This window comes from Melospiza melodia, chromosome 3 (genome assembly GCF_035770615.1).
Source record: "Melospiza melodia melodia isolate bMelMel2 chromosome 3, bMelMel2.pri, whole genome shotgun sequence".
In the NCBI taxonomy this organism is placed as follows: Eukaryota; Metazoa; Chordata; class Aves; order Passeriformes; family Passerellidae; genus Melospiza; species Melospiza melodia.
In genome coordinates this window covers 35964825-35980633 of record NC_086196.1, presented here as the reverse complement: position 1 = coordinate 35980633, position 15809 = coordinate 35964825, and the positions used below count along the sequence as shown (strand labels likewise).

Sequence of the window (15809 nt, the reverse complement as noted above, 5' to 3'; positions counted from 1 at the left end):
CTCTGTGTGTGTCATATAACATCTTTGAGAACTTTGACCCTCCATTGCTCATTGCTTTGTGGCTTATTGGCTCTAGCAAGCCCACTGGAGACAAATACATCATGTATATGATAAAAAACACTTGGATCTTCATAGGCAGAAATGAATTTATGCAGTGGGTAAATGGGACTGCAGTTGACCTAACTGGGCAGGAACAAGTGGTTTAGGTTTAATAATGAGTTACCCCTGGGTGGAGCATTCATCTCTCTCCCTGTTTCATTTAGTTCTGATGTTGTTAGTAACTTCTTTCCCTTTCATATTTTTTAGGCAAGTTGGAATTGAAATCAAAGATTTTGGACAAAGTTGGAGGAGTGGTGTTGCTTTTCATTCCGTTATTCATGCGATCCGTCCAGATTTAGTGGACATGGAGAAAGTGAGGGGAAGGTCAAATAGAGAAAACCTGGAAGAAGCCTTTGCAATTGCAGAAGCAGAACTAGGAATCCCAAGGCTCCTTGACCCAGAAGGTACCTAATACTTAGCTGAAAAAGAATTTTTCAACTTGAAGAATTTTCAACTACTTGGCGTGTCTTAAGCCAGATGTGCTAATTCATTGTGGTTAGCTATTTAAGCAGCATTTTATGCCCTTCAGCTAAAAATTTTATTTTCCATGTGTTTATTCGTCTAGATGTGGATGTTGAAAAGCCAGATGAAAAGTCTGTCATGACCTATGTAGCCCAGTTTTTGAAGTACTATCCCGATCCTCATCATACAGTGACTGATGTGCCAGAGAATGAAGTAAGTTTCTCTTGCATAACTATAAAACCAGTTTATAATGAAGGGGGGGCTTTATAAATACATTTTGTAGCTTTCTTTTGGTTTATTATATTTCCTTGTGATGAGCAGTTCAAGTGACAAGCACACTAAGAAAACTGGGAAAGATTAGCCAAGAATAAAGGAACAGTCTTGCAGATGTTCAGTAGGTAGAGAAAATAGTATGGTGATCTTGCAGATATTTTCCTCTTTTCAGGGGTACCAGGAGCAAAAAATAGCACTAACAGTTATTGTAAATAGTAGCAAACCAATGGATCCTAAAGTTCCTTAACAGGTTTTTAAGCATAACACCAATGATACTGTACTAATTTGTTACCTGAAGCAATGTGTCATTTATATTTCTATCACACTGGGTTTCTGGATAAGAACAAGAATGGTCCAAGATATTGCTTAGGTAGACTCTTTGGGCTTTTATGCTTGAGAGGCATTTACAATTTTGGCAGAGGTTGTTTTCTGTTTCACACTATGTTTAACTCTTGTTGTAAGGAATTGTTTTCAGTCGTGTTTTTTCATTGGAATTTGTTTTGTGTAGGCTCTAGTGCATTGGCTTTTCACTGGAGTGCTGTGCTCAGCAATGCCAAGTTATCATGACTCACTTCCTAGTGCTGATTTGCTTTCTTCATGGCAAACACGGGAAGCACTGCTGAGACAATCTGCTCAGCCCCAGCAAGAGAGAAAGAAACAGCAATTTTTTATCTGTGTTTCTCTGCATTCCCTACAGAGGTAGAAAAGAGCTTTGAAAGGAGTGTGTGAGGCTAAGGCAGCAGTAGCTTTGCTGTTAGATTCCAGTGCCTGAGTATCGGAATTTACTATTTTCCTTCCTGCAGCATTAATCTGGGCACATACTTGTGCCAATGTCTCAGCATGCCATTAAGCAATGGGGCTGCTGAAGGGATTGAGTGAGCACTGAAGCCTCGTTCTGTGGCCTGTTCAGGCTGAGCCCGCCCTGCCATCCTCATACCATGGCACACAGGGCAGCTTCTGCTGCCAACAGCCTTGGCCAGGCCTTCTGCCATGCTGGGATTGGGTTTTGAGGAACAACCTCACCCCCTTCCCCTGAGCTTTATGCAGAGATGATGCAGGAGAATGGAGGATTGAGCCATTCCATGCCCTGCCTGTCTCTGGCTGTACCCACAGATTTGCCAGCACACGAGTTATGGAAGGGCACATAATGAGCTGCATCTGGAATTCCATGTGAATTACTGGGAAGCAGAACAACATAAATCAGTTTCATGCTAACATGCTGATATCAGAAGCACTTCTTAGATATTCCACTAGCAAGCCACATAAATTTTGGTACAAGTGCTGACCCCTTGCATGTCATGCTGCAGAAACCAGTAACTTTCAGACTTTGAAAAGAAAGTAGGGGTTTGACATTGCACTAAATTTCTCATGTCATCATTCTTTGTTTCCTGGAGGAAGAGCTATGTTCCTTTTTATTGTCCATGGTTAGTTTAGTTACTTAGAATAGAATTCACCTTTAAAACCTAAAAAGTTTGCAACACTCCACCTGTGGTCAGCAAAAGATAAACACTTCCCCAGATACATCTTTCTTAAGGCAGTGTCTTAAACAGTCTTCTGGAAGCCTGTGCTGCAGAGCATTTCAATAGAGATAAAACAGAGTCAGATTAATCCATCCCTTAGGTAATGATATATAAAACGTTGTTTGCAGATGATTAAAAAACTTTTTGCTTTTGTGACCAGTATAACCCCCTATTTTTAGCCTCTCTGTCATCCTACTGAAGTATAGTCTAAAGAAATACTTATCACACAATCCAGGTACCTGGGAGAGATAACCTTGCAAGACTCTTGTCCCCTGAACTCTTGGACTAATCCTAATTTCTTTTTTAAGAATATATTTTCCCTGACAGTGCCTGCTGTAGAGTAAGTTGGACAGTAGATGCTAGATACAACTCCTTGCCTGAAGGAGTGAAAAGGGACTATCCTAGTTGCAGATGCCTACATTTAGTTAGAAGGATCCTACTTCAGACTGGACTCTGTCTGGGTGAATTTTGGCAGGGAGAGGGAGGGCAAGAGGAGATTTCTAACCCTCTTTCCGACCTCCACCCAGCTCAGACGTCACTGTGTTTCCTCAAGATATGTTGTCCACACAAATTCCTGTTCATCTTCCGTTCTTATTTAATGCTCAGTTTATAAAGAATTTGCATTGGAAGAAGTGGAGTAATGATTGAAACTTATCCCTTACTTGGTGTCAGAGGGAGCAGCTATTTGCATGTGCATTTTCAGAATTAGAAGGGGTCTAATCTCTCATGCATGGACCAGCTATGAACATGTATGAACTCATGTAGTCAGCATATCTCAAAGAAACACAGTGACTCTAAGGTAAGTAATTATTTTTCCAGATAAAATAAATTATGTAGTGACTAACAATCTGGAAATCGAATCTAATATGAAAATTACTTCACTAGATATAATACAGACACATGAGCTTGATAATAGTTCTAAGTACTTCTTGTATTCCTACATGTGTGGCTCTTACTGTTCTCTCTGGACTTTCTGCCTGCTTTGCTTTATTTTATTTTGCTTCTTTTCTTTTTTTTTTTCCTTGCTTCTTCTTTTCCCATTTGTTTCATATTGCTAGGAACTTCAAGCAATCCCAACTTTTGTCATTTCTTTTATGAAATTTAAGGTAAGGGTGTATGCTCAGAATAATTGCTTGAATTGGACCTTTCATGGTTATCTTTTTTCAATCCTGCACTTATTTGAATTGAGATTTTGGGGGGCTTAATGCATATTAGTTTACCAACCTTAAGTTTATCTTTCCTGAAAAGCAATACATTAACATGATGAATCTAGGTCTGCTCTCTTACATGAGCTGACCCTAACAGCTCAACACTTAATTTTGCAAATAACTTCACAGAAATATAGAAAAGAAAGTCAACATTCCTATAATAAATCTCAGACTATGCTCTTGATTTTCTTAAGTATAAACATGAAATAATTAGATTATAGTTCAATATTTCTACACATCTAATCTCATTTTAGATGGATATTTTTGTATGTCTTTAGGTTTATAGAGTAGATAGTAGAGTGTGTGATTGTGTAAGTGGTGTGTGTGGCTTGTGAGTTGGAGGGAGAGTATTCATTTGTAATTGTGTGATGTGCTGCTCCTTTTTCATCTAAATTATTATATTTTTAAAAATATACTTTTTTAACCATCCTAGACTTTTAGCTACTTCTAATTTTCTAGTATTGACTGAGAGAAGTTGAGAAACCTAACACAGGTTATATGAAGTGAGCATTCAGAGGTGAAACTGGAAGACTGCAGAAGTGAATACATTGTGAAATAAATAGCAGGTGTAACTGCAGTCAGTCAGTAGTGTTTATAGTTTTATCTGATCCAATTAGTTGCCCAGATTCCACATTCTTGGGGGTTTTGGTTGGGATTTTTTTTTCTAAATAAATTTATAAAATAGATTATTTTAAAATTACTAGGATCAAGGGTTCATCTTCATCTCATATTATGTATATCTAACCAATGATGTATTGAAGCAAAGATTTATATTGATAGCAGAATTACTCCTATATTCTCAATCCATTCAAGCAAGTTTGGGCACCTTTAATGTGACTTTATAAATCCTTAGCCTTACACAGCCCCAGTACATTACTTCTTAAGCCAGAGGAGATTTGAAGTGGTAAAAGCTCTGCTGATTTCCTTATCATGGTATAAATTTAGCTGTACTTAAAGCTCACCCCCTCAAAGTATTTCTGATGTAAAGTCTTTCTCTTCTTGTGCTCTGATGAGCAAGTAATTCAGAAGATAATCCTGTCATCTCTGACATTTTTATGCCAGCAGAGTTCCCCAGTGTAAGAGGAATTTCCTGAGCAGCAGCTGCAAAAATAGCTTTCTGAGCTTTTCCAGGGATTTAGTCTACTTCTGCAGCTAGTCATTAATAGTTCATCCCTGAAGGTGATGCCTGGCTCAGCTTTCACCCTCTGTCTGTGATACTGCTGTCAGAGAGTGAGTTTCAGTAACCTATATATGTATATATCCAGTAACCTGTACATATATAAGCCAGAGTTTTCAAAATGAGCAGCAGAATCAGTTGCATTTATGCAGAAACGTTTTTGAAGGGACTTCATTTTCTCAGTACATGTGCAATACAATGATTCCATGTCCCTGAAAAACAGACTTAAGCTTTTTTTCATTTAAAAGGTAATAGTTGAAAATTTTATTGTGTCTGTGCCTGAGAATTTGATCAGTACACCTTGTTTATAATTACATGTTAGGGAACTGAACAAAATACTTCCTCTCCAGTCCATAATTAAAATTCTCATTATATTTTAAGCTCTTCCAACCCTACAGTATTCTGTGTTATGTAATTTTCAAATTAAATCTGGCATATCAGTTAATAAAATACTGATTCTGGGCTGAAAACTTTCTTTGCAAATTTTTGCCGTTATCACACCAGAACTCAAACTCTTCTCTCTAAATACCTTCTTTGATGTTCCTTGTCAGCTGAGTGCTCCAATTCTGTTCGTCTCTACGAATATGTGAACATTCATGGACTTGTGTAAGGATAAATTAATATTTAGAAATACTGCTTTGAAGTAGCATACTGAATGAACCACAGGATTATAGATAAATTCAAATAGATGGATCAGAGATCAATGGTCCTCATGCCAGAGAAAGCACAAATAGTTATATTTATTCTAGATAATTTCTGTTTGATGATTTATCTTCTGATCTGTATGCTACTTTAGAGGGCCAGACTTTAGAAAATAGTTTACATATCAGTGAGAATGTAATTTTGATTTTTTTTTATTAAGAGTAAGAATACTAGACACTAATGAAAGACTTTTTTTAAGAATGATAGCTTGTTAAATCTGGTGGGTGTTGATGACAAGTATCTTGGTGTCTAAGAAAGTGAATCTCTTCTGTTGATTTCCCAAACTGAGACTTTGAAATGCTTTAGTATCAACCAAGGACCCCAGAATTTAATTTGCAGGTGGTAAGTGGTTTACTGAACTGGACACCTGTGAAAACATATGAATAAATAAATGATTCATCATGCATTGTTACACAATGTAATTTATAGCATCCAGTTAGGTGGTTACTAAAGCATCTACATCTTTTGCAATTAAAGTGATCAAAATTTTCCTAAATTAATAGTTTTTTAAAATGCAGAAGGCTAAATGGTACCTCTTAAATTAGTATCAGAGAAACCATATGTGGTCTGAGAGAAACCATATGTGGTCTGAGAGAGGTGAAGCTGTTCCTGTGTTATCTTCAGGTGCCATCAAGATATTCTTAATCCCAGAGGTACTCTATTTCAAAAACATTTGGTCAGAATGGGTTTTAAATTTAAAGTTTTAAACTAGTGATGTAATCATGCAAAATACCTGCTCTGCTCAGATTACTGTATGAACAGTTGCAGTCATATAGATGCTCTGTCTTACCTTAAGTAATATGAGAAATATGAAACAGTGTTTTATGAAACTGAATTTTATAGTGTGAATCAGAAGTAATATAAAGAGCATTGGGGCACACTTCTTCCCTTCATCAGTTCAATCAATAATATCTTACTGAAATTTTCAGTTAGTGAGATTACTGTAGTATTTTCAATCCACTAAGATGCATAGTTTAGTATTGCTTTTATGGAGCTGACAGCTAAATACTAATAGAGATCTCAGTAGTCTCACTAAAGTTATAGCTTCTTAGGAATACAGCAAATCTAATACCAAAGTTCTTTCTTCATGGCTGAATGAGTTAAGATGCTCTTTTTTATATTCTACTTGGCTGGATTTGATGATCTTAGAGGTCCTTTCTAACCTAAATTATTTTATGATCTTCCTCATAGGGGAGTAGTCATGAATTTGCTGCTTTTCTTAAGGAATCTTGATGTTACATTCACACAAACAAGAAGAATAGAAATTTTATTTTCCTTCTCTATATTGAAATGATTTGAAAATTTAGATGTGCTGGGAGTTTTGTCTTCTTGGGACACCAAGGAAAGCCCATTATTACAGATAGCTGGAGCAAGGAGGTGTTGTATCTGTGCTATACTGTTTCTCAGAAGACAGAAGCACAAGCTACAGAGAACTTGGTTCCAGCACAGCTGCTCTAACAGCATGTTAACCTCACTGCAGCTACCTGGCTATCAGGACAACTGTGATAATTACAAATCTGTTGTGCAATTTACGTCCAACTTAACTGTTCTGAGCAGAGGCTGTCCTTTCCTTGGCTGAAATAAAGCAAAAGCTTTATCTTCTAAAAATTATTAAGGGGAAGTTATATTTTACAAATTCTAGGCAACTTTCAAAGAAAGGAACCATAAATTGGCTTTTTTCCCCAGTCAGGTTAATTTCTTACAAGACAGTACTTTGTTTGTTAAATGCAGGCAGTGACAACTCCTTTTTTAACCCATGGTCCGGTTTTTCTTCTCTCATGTAATGCTTGAAGTGTGACTCATTTTAGGTGATTAGCTTATATGATGAGATGTAAGATGCATTTGTTCTGTAATAGCCAAATTTGTTGTTTGTCTGTTTCTGACAAATTTTACAGTGATAAGGCTTCTTTGGTTTCAAAAAGTAGCTACTGATTAGCAGCCAACGAACATCTGGTTGTTTGGAAATCTGAGGGACGCTTGTATCCTGCTTGACCAGCCTTCTTACACAGTGCACAGAACACTTTGTTTCCTGATAACTTTTGCTTGTAACATGCTCATAGACCTGAGACTTCCCAGTAGTGTTTTTCTGTCCACTGCCAGGTCACTGAATGCTGCAGAGAACTTTGCAGCCTTACAAAGCTGCAGTGCCATGACAGACTGAAGTGGTAAACTGTAAACAAATAAGCTTTTCTTCAAAGTCATAAAATGGCACAGAAGGAGAAGAAATTTAATATACTTGGGTTTTCTTTCTTTTTTTCCTTTTCTATGTTAAAAATATTCTAAATATTTTGCTAACTTCTAGACCTGGAGCTTTAAGTCAAGGATTAGTCTGAAGTCAATCAGCCAGTAACTTTTCAGCATTAGCAGACCAGCTAATAAAATTGTGGTAAAAGATTAAAAAATCCTCTCCTGTGTCAGCTCTATTAACTTTTTAACTGAAAATTGGCTTTGCCAATCTGTTGAAGACTACAATTAGTTGGTAAGATATCTTTAAAGAACTTTGTGTTAATTTAATATCAGATGAAAACTGCTGATATCTCTGACTCTGCAATGTCCCTGTTAGTCATGATTTCACTCCTGTAAGACTCATGTCTACTTGGTGACTTCTCTCATGCTGAGAGAATGGATTTAATTTAAACTGTAAGAAGGTAAATGATAAGAGCATTGGGCACATTTACTTTCACTACAACTAATGACCTTGAATGGCTACAGAGATGTTAATTTCTGGACTGCATCTGACAGCTCTACTAAAAGGCTGCAAGGTTTGTTTTTTTTAATGTGTGGTTGTACTGCATCATAGAAGGAAGACAGACTGGTGCTGAGAGACCTCAAAGTGTGGGCAGAACAATTTGAAAGAGACATAGGCCGAGCACAGGTGGCAGAAACAAGCTTGCAAGAGAAGTATCAGGTAAGCAGCAGGGAAATTGTGTATGATAACAAATCTTTGTCATCATTATGTGTAACAGGTACTGCAGTATTTTGTGCAATCTGTAAGTATGAGAGTCACTATAATGTTGTTTAAAGAAATAAGGACACAAAGTGTCTTGCCTGTTATTGGTGGAGGAGTTACAATGCCAGCTCCAGCTTTGCTACGTAGGACAGTGCACAGATGGTTTTCCTAACACAGAGCTGTTCCCAGCAGTGTGAAAAGGGACTGTCCTAGAGCATGTGTCTGTGCCTTCCCTCCAGATCCTGCACGATTTAGCTCAGATAGGAGGTATGACTGAAGGCTGGATGAAGTGACAGGTGGAGAGGACAGGACAAAGTGTTTTATTTTCATTCGCTCTCTCAAAGGTTAATGTCTAAATCAGAAATACAAAACTTGGCCTGAATTTACTCCTGAAGCTTGACTGCTCTCTAAATGCAGCCACTGTCCCAAGTAGCATTAAATCCAGTTGCAATTTTATCTCATCAATTATTATCTCATTTCATATATGGTGTGTGCACCTCATAGCTGAAGGGAAATACAAAAGTTCTATCTATAGATAAATAAAAAATATACAAGTAAATATAAAAGTTAAGTGCTATTCTTCTTTAGGAAAGATTAAGACAGCTATCAGAGCAAAATTTTCATAGGTTATGGTACTTCATAAATGTTAAAGAATTTAACTCCTTCACTCTCTACTGCAATTGATTTGCTTTTCTCTTGTGCAGTCATATAAGCATTTCAGAGTACAATATGAGGTAAAAAGGAAACAGTTTGAACTTGCAACCCAATCAGTAAGGAAAGATGGTAAATTATCACTTGATCAAGCTGTGGTGAAGCAAGCATGGGAGAGAGTTACTTCCAGGGTAAGTTGAAAGTCATTGTGCTATGTGTTTTTTTATTAAATGAGGGGTGGAATTTGAACTCCTTTAAACATCTGTTTGCTATTGATTTAAATGGGCATTAGGGACCTAAAAGTGGACCAAATTTCTGGCACTGCTGAATTATTTTGTATTTGTTTTGAGAATATTTACTGTACTATCATCTTTAATATCACTGAAAGATAGAATATGAACTTTAAGAGAAGAACAAGACTTGGAGATTTCCCATTTCCCTTTACTTGAAAGAGTGGTAACTGTGCTCAGCCAAGTTAAAGAGGTTGCTGATAGAAAGAAAAGCATACACAATGCCACTTCCAAACTCAATGTTCCAATGTAAATTGCTAGTTATTTGAGAAATTCTAATATAGCAGTTTTTAGTATAACTAAACTAATTCTTGTAATACTGAATATGTTACCAATAAATGAGGTTTTAATTCTATTTTTGACCTATTTTCAATAGTAATAAATTAATGTTAGTATTTATGGTTGGAATTTTGGACAACTGAATGAAAAATCTTAAGCAAATTATACTGTTTGATCCAAATTAAAAGTTATGAAGACATTATTACTAGTGTATATCCATACTGCATAAATATATATATTTTTATGTCATGTATTTAAGAGAGGATCTGTTTAAAATTATTCTGGAGTTTTCACATAATTTTCATGATGTTTTCATTCTCATAACTGGCATTGCCAATAAGACACAGTGTTTTATTGCTATATTCTCCCCTCCACCATCTTTTGAGACTCATATGAATCTTGCATATAGAAACTATGTTCAATATAGAGATATAAAGATTTTATACAGGAAGATGATTTAAATTACATTGGCAGAAGAAGTTCTTGTATCCCTTTTCTGTGCATATTAACTGATAAAATTCCAGGTATTTTGATTCTCATTTGTTTCAGTTACTCCATTACTATTCAGAAAGGGAAATACATAAATAAACAAATTCTTATAGAGATATTGTTGCCTGTGAGAATGCTATAATTTCCAAACTCATGTGGAATAATGTACCTAGACTAATGTCTCAATTATACTCTGTTACATGGGGGTTTGATTTTACAGTATAAAGTATGATTTTTTTATAAATGTACTTATTTGTATTCTTTAGCAAGAGAAGAATTTGTCCTTTTCCTTTTACTTCCTAGATGCTCGATTGGCACATACACCTTGATAAATCCCTTCCTGCACCTTTGGGTACCATTGGTGCTTGGCTCTACAGGGCAGAGGCTGCTCTGAGGGAAGAAGTGACTGTCCAGCAAGCTCATGAGGAAACAGCAAACACAATACACAGGAAGCTTGAACAACATAAGGTAGATGGGGATGCATTAGCTCTGTGTGTTACCCTCCATTGTCTCCTGTTTCTAATTTCTGTGGGTTGCATTGTGCTGGTGGTGGTTAAACACTGGTATCTTGTCATGGTGATTTGAACTGTGATATCTGTGTATCTTGCAACCAATATTCAGATATTCAGAATTGCTTTCCAGTGTTTTTACTTCTTCTACCTGAAGTAGGTCAGGTATTACTATTATAATTTCTACAGTAAAATTCCGTAGGGAGTTCATAACATTGGGTGCTTTGTTCAACCAGTATGAACTAATTGGGTGAAACAGGAAAAAGGGAATAAATGCACTAACTGTGCTGATAGTCAGTGCAGGTGACATTCATGGGGGGAGGGGAGGGGAATGAGAATGCAGTGAATTTTGATAGTGTTGTGATGACAGATAGCATGATAGCCATCTGTGATGGCAGATAGCATGCTGTGGTAAACAGGAAATTTTCCAGATGAATGTAAATAATTGTACCATCGTTCTATGCTGAGTCCAAGTTCTCATTTAAAACCAAAGCAGTGAGGTTTTTTCTGTGGATTTGCATAATATGTGTGAGAAAAATGTATTGGTGAAAAAATATGCTGGTGAGATGATAAAAGAAACTGAACCAGTAAATGGAAGGGAAAAGATGCTGTAGAGAAAGGCAGTACTTGAGGCTGTATTGTTTTATATTTTTTATTTTTTCTCCTCTATCACTACTATATTAAAACTTTTTTGTAAATTTGTTACTTTTTGTGTTTAGGATACGAGTAGGGTTTTTTCATCAAAAAGTAATGTTATATCATGAAAAGCTGATAAGTTTCATGGTCACCTGATTCCTTTTTATTAAAACAATTGTAGCTCTGCTAACTTGAGTAGGAACTAATTAAATTTTAAAAAAAGTTAAAATCTTTAAGGAAGATATGGATTTTTTTCAGGGTCTTGTCCCTTGTAATACTAAATTTCATTTATTTCTTGGTAGCATCAAAGATTTCAGGATTCATAGGATTTGACATTTGTTTAAAAAAAAATTAACAAGTCAAACACTCTTTTGTTCTTAGAATGTGAACACTGTAGACCTCCTTTTGATACATTCATAAGAAGTACAAAAGAGTGTGCCCTAAACTATTTTTTATTTGCATCAGAAATGCTGTGTAGAGGGATTTCCATGCCGACAAGTAAACTTTGATTTAGGTTAATCTGTGCCAGGGGAGTTTTCCCATGGGAGTGGGATGGAAAAAGCTTCAAGAGAAGCATATATAATTATATCTGTTCCTGGAGTTTGTTTTGTTGCTCAGATTTGAATTGATGAATCCAAATGTGCTACTGGATAGCACCAGAAATGCATTCATGTATTTTTTTCAGTCCTTGTTTCCTCGTGGCCTTCTGGTTTGTTTGTTTGGATTTGTTCAGATGACATCATTGCTTCCTTTTTATCTTTGTCTCATCTGAAAATGGGTTATTTTAGTGAACTTTATAGCTTATGTCCTAATTAAATTTAGTACAAAATGTACAAGCTTATTTGGACAAACCTTGTGCAATCAGGCAAGCACCTATGCTTATTTTAGTTGCTATTGCTACTGAGATCCAGGAATTAAGGGCAATATCAAAGGGTCATTTCCCAGGGCAGGATTTCATTTAATGAGCATGCTGTATATAAGTTTTCATGAGATTCTTGTTGATGTTGGATGAAACTACTGTGATTTGTTTTGACTCACCAGTTAGGGGTGCATGTTAGGGGCATCCCTTTGCCTCCTTTGCATCCCTTGTATGTCAAGGTCCCAAACATAGCTGAGATATTTGTTCCAAATCTTCCCTTTATGTGAGACTATGCCAGTCAGGAGTCTTCAGCATGGTAAAATCAGCACATCACCTGCATCTGAGAAAGCCTAGCTCATTTCTCTTCACAGCAAGGTGTTGGCTGAAGCAGAAAACAATGGAAGCCCAGGTGGGTTGATGGGAATAGTGGGGCCATTTGGTGAGCTGAGCCAGAGAATTTCCACTGATTCCTCCTGTGCAAGCACCGAGATTTGGCCGGGGAGAAGCCCTTCCTTGGCACGTAGGAATAAATACATATGTAGGATCTGTGCAGAAGCCTGCATTTTTTTCCCTGAGGTGAGAGAGGGGGAACCTTTCTATGATCTTTGCTGGCAGGCTTCTGAGCACCTTGTGCTAGCAGCTGTCTGTCTGCAGTGAAAAACCCCCCACCATTCCATGCTCTCTCGGGGGACTTGACGTGTCACTGCTGAGAGTATCTCTTCAAAGGCTGCTGCCAGTCATTCACTTCAGTATGCAATCTCCAGGAAGCCGTGTGAAGCGGTGTTGCTTAGTTACAGCTGAAGTGTGCTCTGCTGTAGGGCTCGCACTGCTACGGTTCAGATCGCAGCCATACAGGTCGGGTACCACATTCCGCAGTCGCTCGTGCAGGGCTGAGACAGCCATCCTGAAGTCTTTTGATGGTGAGAGAGTGAAAAGTTTACTAAATATGGAATATGTACTTAGAGAAGGAGCTATAGATCTTCCTCCTATATATAGTAGGGCAGATTAGTTGCTTAAAATTTCAGTCTATACTTAGCAAAGGTTAGTATCTGTTATAAAGATTTAAAGAGTAAATTCAGGAGGATTATGCTTTTGGGATGTTAGCGTACTGGCAGACTGAATTTCAGAGATTATTTAATACAGTTAAGGGTTCTTGTTTTGTTAAACCTTTTGCAGTGTATCCTGTTTTAAAATCTTTTCTAATTGTTTGAAATGGCTGTAACAGAGCTTCACATAAGGAGGTTCCCTGGTGTAAACGTTTAAGTTGGTGTAAATGCTCATGTAGTTGCATTACCTTGCATGGAAATGTGAGAGCACGATCAAATAGTTAACTACATTGAGTCAGCAGAGCCGGCTTAAAACTGTGCTTATTAGTTAGATAGCCTACTGTGAGCCTTTTCTCTCCCTCTCCTCCCTCCCCCCACTCTCTCAATATCTCTCTCTTTCTTAAAATCCAATCAGGATCTGCTGAAAAACATAGATGGTCACAAAAAGGCGTTCCACGAGATCCACAGGACCAGGTCCGTTAATGGCGTGCCTGTTCCACATGACCAGTTAGAGGATATGGCAGACAGGTAAGGCTTTCAATCTGAAATGAAAAGCTTTTGTGCATGAAGGGAAGCCTGTTTGCTTTTTTATCTGTTCATGCAGTGATCCCTGTCTAGTTACATTGCTCAGTGGCAAACTGAGATGGATGGGAAAACCTCCTAGAATATACATAAAAATATACTGAAAAACCTGATGCTTTTAAGATTGATGAGAATCAAAATAAGGGATAAATTTTGGATAGGAGTACTTTTTTTATACTGATGCTGTTATTACTTGTCCCTGGAAGAAATGTTATATAACAGCCAGGATGCATGTGAAAAAAAAGAAAAATGACTTTGCAAAACTTAAGAACAGAAGTGAACTGATGTTTTCTATGATTAAAAAGAAATGTAATTAGTTTATTGTTCAAGAGCAGTCATTAGAATATCATCACACATAATTAAATGTTTGTAGATTCTAAATGAGGTGAAAGATTAGAAAAATATCCAAACTGCTTTCAGTCTCTTCTGCAGAAATGAATATTGCTCTATTATATTGTACTGATTCATTTTATAGGTTTAATTTTGTTGTCTCTTCATCTGAGCTCCATCTGTTGAAGATGGAGTTTCTGGAGCTGAAGTACCGTCTGCTGTCACTCTTAGTCTTTGCAGAATCAAAGTTAAAATCATGGATAATCAAATACGGAAGGCGAGAGTCCGTGGAACTGCTTCTTCAAAATTATATTGTAAGTTGGGGTTGTCCTCTTTTTATAACCATTTTTGAAATTTTCATATTTAAGTTTGCTAGAATTGTATAAAAGAATAGACACAGATGTCAGATTTGTCAGTCATCAACTTTATGACTGCATTCCTATGAAATATATATTCAGATGTGAATCTATCTTCCCCATGGAGGAACTTTAGTCTAAAGGCTAAAAGTAAAAATTATTCTCTTTGCATCATTTTTTGAAAAAGAGAAATATTATTCCAGCTGCTGTCCAATGATTAATTTAGGAAGCATGTCTGGAGGTTCCAAATCCTGGATTTTTGCTTCCTTTTTATAGCAATTTCAGAGAAGTTAATTTAATCTCCTTTTACACCTGGATAGAAGCACTTTATAGTGAGTCTATACAGTTTTAAGAGTTAAAGACAGAGGAGGCATTTGGCATGCCTTCACACACAATATTTTTAGGGTGTTCCAAAGGACAAATAAAACAGAATGTTATTTTACCTTCATATATTTCTTTAATATAATATACCCATAGGGGATTAATTTTCTTCTTTTAAAGAAAGATTTTTCTTTTCCTACTCATCATTAGTATATTAAAGCCTTTTTTTAAATTTCTATTCTGGAAAGAGCTTGCTCCAGCTCTGCGTCAGCCATTTACAATGTTAAGGAACAGAAACTCTTGACTTACAAGTGTTCATTGATAAATTCTTCTTCAGTGTTACGCTGCTACATCTTTTTAAATTCACACGTGCAGTGCCAAGTGTAGGTAGAATGATAGTACTGCTGCACTTCTACATTAGGGCATGAAGGATTCTTTCAGAAGCAGGGTTGATCTAAATATATTTTTCCCTTCTATCTAATCCATATGGAGAAACTTGCACACAAAAATTAAGTCTGAAAAAAACTAATGCAGTTACAGAACCATTCAGAGCCAGGTCAATGAGCAAAGAAAGTTACTGATGTCCCCACTTTTTTGAAAAGAAAATTTCAAACTCAGTGAAATTTAGGTGAAATTCTCATTCTTCAAAGTGTTTAAACTCTAGCAGTTAGGGACACACAAAAATTCAGGAGTCAGTTAACCTTCTTTTATGGACAAGCTTCACAAGCTTCAGATAATTACTTGAATTAACTTACTTTGCTGGAGTGATGTGCGATAACTAGGATCGTAGTCCATTTTTTTACTTTCTAAGGCTGTAAAAAAAACTACTCAAAGGTGACAAGGGAAATAATAAAACAGTGAATAGCTTGAATTTTCATGGCTTTTTAGTAACTTTCTTATTTTTTTTTTCCTTTAAGAGGAACATGAAGTTATTAATTTGTATATTAGTTTGCAAGTGCCTCAACTGTTCTTGTAATTCAGACCACTGATGCTGAGGTGGTCTTTAGGGAAGGAGGATGCTTCCTTGCATTATTTTTGAAACTGTATAACATCAAAATGAGGAAATCAGG

The 15809-nt window shown here is 36.6% G+C and overlaps 1 protein-coding gene across 20 annotated transcripts in view; it reads left to right on the top strand.

Annotated features, from left to right (window-relative positions):
• SYNE1 (spectrin repeat containing nuclear envelope protein 1) overlaps window positions 1-15809 on the top strand; it is a 289695-nt gene that overhangs the window by 68299 nt on the left and 205587 nt on the right. For 19 of the 20 annotated variants that reach the window (XM_063151313.1, XM_063151312.1, XM_063151296.1 and 16 more), the window contains 7 exons: window positions 307-503; window positions 665-774; window positions 8242-8349; window positions 9096-9233; window positions 10404-10568; window positions 13566-13678; window positions 14208-14376. In XM_063151313.1, the coding sequence (XP_063007383.1) occupies window positions 307-503; window positions 665-774; window positions 8242-8349; window positions 9096-9233; window positions 10404-10568; window positions 13566-13678; window positions 14208-14376 (1000 nt within the window). Of the gene's footprint in view, window positions 1-306; window positions 504-664; window positions 775-8241; window positions 8350-9095; window positions 9234-10403; window positions 10569-12920; window positions 13025-13565; window positions 13679-14207; window positions 14377-15809 lie in introns of those variants that run through there. The other variant, XM_063151311.1, reaches the window with a different exon arrangement.